Below are 4574 nucleotides of genomic sequence, written 5' to 3'. Positions count from 1 at the left end.
TTCTAAAAGGTGATTTTTAAGTCTTGGTGTCGATCCAACTATAAGAGCACAGTTGTCTGAATCAGAAATAGTTCATTTCAGAGCCACATACCGTCTTAAACCATAAGACATGGATCTCATGGAAGGGCTTATTTTGTCTCTGGTAATCTCATGCTGCTAGCCTGCTACAGAACTATAAAACCTCAAGAAAACAAAAAAAAAGCTTTACCCTAAAATTCTGAGTACAAGCTGCTTCAAATGACTATCTCCAGAGATAGGTAGGGACGGAAAGCTAAATGTTTGCAGCAGCTCTAGAGTATTTATCCTTGTTAAGTTTTAAGTTTGTTTCTGGAGTACCCATTATCTTTTTCTTATCCAAAAATTTTGTTTGGATCACCACCTCCCTAAATTTTTTCCATAGCTTCAATTCTAATTTTAAAGTTCATCAGAATATTTGACAGCTAACAATTCTAGAACAATGGGGGCAGTCCCTAATTTAAAAAACATATAGTTTAACTCCTAGTGTTACCTAAATCATATATTCAACTGTTTGAATTGCAAAAGTGTTCACAAGAAAACTTCATTTAAAACAACCATGAAGGCATCATGTATTCATACCATATTGGATTGCTGTCCAAGAGAATCCATGAATTGGATTGGACCACTGGGAGTGCAGTTCAAGTGGAAACCATGAACAACCAGTGCAGGTGCCTCCTTAACCCAAGTTTGAGACAGCAAGGCTTGTGGATCAAACACTAACCTACACTTATGAGGAAGATCCCTAGTTCAAAGCTCTGTAGGAAAGCAACTCTCCAGCAGAGGATGCACATGACATCTTCATAATCCAAACTCCTGCCATTAGATATAATACCAGAAAGGGTCAGCTAGCCCTGCAATACACATGTCCGATAGTCTCACACCTGCATACATGGCAAGGACTTCAAGAAGACTGAAGCCTAATTCCTTACGAGTGCTGGAACAATTTTCTTGTAAATGTAAAACCACATCAAATTGAGCTCAATTCTACATATGAGTTGAGGAAACTCCAATTCCAAATGCTTGAAGCTTTCTAGCCAAGTCATAGAAACTCCAATGGTGATGCTTCTTCTTAGACTCTGAACTTTCCCTACCATTGATGTATTCAGGATTCATCACCTGAGAATAATTCCTGGGTAACCTAGCCTTTGGCTTCTTGTTGCAGAGGTCAGGACAAATGCCATGATCCATCAATGACGTCCTGGTCATGGGCACTTCTTTCCTATAAGCTGGATTAACAGTTCCCCAACACAGAAGCTCAAGCTGCTTTAAAAGTGCCGCAAGTTCATAATAATCAAACAAAGAGCTCCTACAAATCTCTGTTTCACATTCTACAGAGGACAAGCCACGAAAACTGGTGCACCCACTAACAGAATCTAAATCTGATTCAAATATATCCAGTATTGCAAAATTGCTTTTCATCCAATTGTTGTTGTTGAGAAGGCCCATTGACTCAAGCTTGAACCTTGTAGGTCTTATTTCATTTAGGGATTGTTCCCTGGGTTGCATATTGAATTCTTCATTGTGCTTGAATATTGCACCTGCTCCACGCAGATACCATGCCCAAGCAGCTGCTTTTACATAATCATCATGCTCTGTACTGGATCCTCTCTTCTCCTTGCCTTTTTTCCACATTTCAAAACCTTGGTTGTTCAGAAGTTCCTAGCCTAAATTACCTACATAAATTTATGTAATTATATATTTATTGACAAATTGAGGCAAACAGCACAAACTGATGGAAATAGCACCATTGTACCTAAAAGCTCTTGTAAAATAAATAATTAAAAAAGGACTGGAAATGCTTCAATTGTTTCAAACAGCCATAGACAGAGAAAAATAGTTAAAAGCAACAGTAACGTGCAACATGTACTTCCATTAATCTCAAAAAAGATACATACAGAGTACCCGGATTGGTTCCCTCTATGCTGAAAACAAGAACTCTATTTCTGCTGCTCCATACCCACCACTAACTCTGAAAATGGGGCATTATTTAGCCCTTAAATAAGTAAAACGAAACTCACCTCCTTTTCTCCACTTACAGCAGACAGAAAGTAGCGAAAAAGAAAAGCCCAAAAATAGAATGCAAAAAGAAACTGAAGAATAAGTGGTCTGCAAGAAGCCGACAGCGTTTCAGCATGAGAAGATTCTGCCAGCCTGCCAGGTCAGAGCCATCCTTGACGTTACAAATACAGATTATGGTAAACAGAGAAGCAAAACCCAAATAAAATTGGTATTTCATGAATGTTGGGATGCAGACATTGTAGAGTTGTCTGAGTCAGTGATAGTTAATTTCAAAACAACATCCTGTCTTATGGGTCTTATTCCATAAGACATGGATCTCATGGAAGGGTTTGTTGCTCGGCTTATTTTGTCTCTGGTAATCTCATGCTACTAGCCTGCTACAGGACTGTAAAAACCTCAAGAAAAGAAAAAAAGTCTTTCCCTAAAAATTAAGAGTACAATCTACTTCAGATGACAATTTCCAGAGATAAGTAGTGATGGGGGACTGAATGTTTGCAGCAGCTCTAGAGTATTTATCCTTTGTTTAACTTCGAGTTTGTTTCTGGAGCACCCATTATCTTTTTCTTATCCAATTTTTTTGTTTGAATCACCATATCCCCAAATTGTTTTCGATAGCTTCACTTCTAATTTTAGAATTTTAAAGTTCATGAGAATATTTGACAGCAAACAATTCTAGAATTATAGGGGCCGTCCCTGGTTTAAAAAAAATATATTAGTTCACTCCTAGTGTTGTCAATCATTAGGGAAACCATTACCTAAATCATGTATTCAACTGTTTGAATTGCAAAAAGAGTTCACAATACAACTTCATTTAGAACAACAATGAAGGCGGCATGTATTCATACCATATTAGATTGCAGTCCAAGAGAACCCATCAATTGGATTGTACTATCAGGGGTGCAGTTCAAGTGGAAACCATGAACAACCAGTGCAGGTGCCTCCTTAACCCAAGTTTGAGGGGGCAAGGCTTATAAATCAAACACTAACCTACACTTATGAGGAAGACCCCTAGTTCAAAGCCCTGTAGTAAAGCAACTCTCCAGCGGAGGATACACATGCCATCTTCATGATCCAGGCCTCTGCCATTAGCTTAAATAGCAAAAAGGGTCAGCTATCCCTGCAAATACAGATGTTCAGTAGTCTCACATCTGCATACATGGCAAGGACTTCAAGGAGGCTGAAGCCTGATTCCATACAAGAGCTGGAACAACTTCTTGTCAATGTAAATCCACACCAAATTGAGCTCAATTCTACATATGGCTTGAGGAAACCCCAATTCCAAATGCTTGAAGCTTTCTAGCCAAGTCATATAACCTCCAATGGGAATGCTTCTTCTTAGACCCTAAACTTTCCCTACCACTAAAGTATCCAGGAATCAACACCTGAGAAGAATTCCTTGGTAATTTAGCGTTTGGCTTCTTGTTGCAGAGGTCAGGACAAATGCCATTATCCATCCATGATTTCGTGCTCGTGGGCAATTCTTTTCCATAAGCTGGACTAGCAGCTCCCCAGTACAGAAGCTCAAGCTGCTTTAAAAGTGCCGCAAGTTCATAATAATCAAACAAAGAGCTCCCGCAAATCTTTGTTTCACATTCCACAGAGGACAAGTCACGAAAACTGGTGCACCCAGTAACAGAATCTGAATCTGATTCAAATGTATCCAGTATTGCAAAATTGTTTTTCATCCAACTGCTGTTGTTCAGAAGGCCCATTGACTCAAGCTTGAACCTTGTGGGTCTTATTTCATTTAGGGATTTTTCTCTGGGTTCCATATTGTGTTCTTCATTGTGCTTCGATTGTGCACCTGCTCCATGCAGATACCATGCCCAAGCAGCCGCTTTTACATAATCCTCATGCTCTGTAATGGATCCTTTCTTCTTCTTGCCTTTTTTCCACATTTCAGAACTTTGGTTGCTCAGAAGTACCTGGCCTAAATTACCTACAGAAATTTATCTAATTATCCATTAATTCAAATATAGATTATGGTAAACAGAGAAGCAAAACCCCCAATAAAACTGGTATTTCATGAATGTTGGGTTGCAGATATTGAACTGTTGTAGGATTCGGTTTTGGATGTTAACGTGGCAGATCTGATTGAAATGAGTAGTAAATTGAAGATAGTGAGTGTGTGGAGGGAAACATTGAATGATGGGATGTTAGATTTATGACAGTTTTCTTTATGAATCAGATTTTTCCAGATACGATTTTTGTCCTTCTATGAATTCTGGCCCTCTTCTCGATGGGACCCTATAGAACTGTACATGTCCAATTATTGAGAGGATTTGTTACCTTTGAAATTGTGTAAATATAATTTTATTAGTAATTTGTATTATTGTGTAATTTTATTAAGATTTTTTATTGTATAGTTTTGAGTTAAATTTATTAGTCCCTGCCTAATGTTTTTACTCCGCTTTTATCAATTAATTCAGCTCTGGAAAACTGTTCGTACGTCCTTTATCCTATGGTCTTTACAAATTTCATTATTAAACTTTAATTTCTGATAAATATTGCTATTTTTCATTGGTTTTCCTGGTGAT

General features: G+C 38.1%; 2 protein-coding genes across 2 annotated transcripts; both read right to left on the bottom strand.

Moving 5' to 3' along the window:
* Positions 1-558: 558 nt before the first annotated feature.
* On the bottom strand, positions 559-3018 carry LOC131044812 (uncharacterized). Its single transcript, XM_057978246.2, has 2 exons — positions 2883-3018; positions 559-1691 (listed from the first exon to the last, which is right to left on the bottom strand). The coding sequence occupies exon 2, from the start codon at positions 1648-1650 to the stop codon at positions 1003-1005; it is 648 nt and encodes a 215-aa protein (XP_057834229.2). The 5' UTR covers positions 1651-1691; positions 2883-3018; the 3' UTR covers positions 559-1002.
* Positions 2789-4219, bottom strand: LOC131044813 (uncharacterized). Its single transcript, XM_057978248.2, has one exon. The coding sequence runs from the start codon at positions 3933-3935 to the stop codon at positions 3288-3290; it is 648 nt and encodes a 215-aa protein (XP_057834231.2). The 5' UTR covers positions 3936-4219; the 3' UTR covers positions 2789-3287.
* Positions 4220-4574: the final 355 nt, after the last annotated feature.

The sequence above is a fragment of the Cryptomeria japonica genome, chromosome 8 (assembly GCF_030272615.1).
Source record: "Cryptomeria japonica chromosome 8, Sugi_1.0, whole genome shotgun sequence".
NCBI lineage: Eukaryota > Viridiplantae > Streptophyta > Pinopsida > Cupressales > Cupressaceae > Cryptomeria > Cryptomeria japonica.
Note: the sequence above shows the minus strand (reverse complement) of the source record. Positions and strands in the feature narration are given on the sequence as shown.

Coding starts and splice junctions, on each gene's coding strand:
- LOC131044813 (XM_057978248.2), bottom strand. CDS start 3,935: ATGTGGAAAAAAGGCAAGAAGAAGAAAGGATCCATTACAGAGCATGAG.
- LOC131044812 (XM_057978246.2), bottom strand. CDS start 1,650: ATGTGGAAAAAAGGCAAGGAGAAGAGAGGATCCAGTACAGAGCATGAT.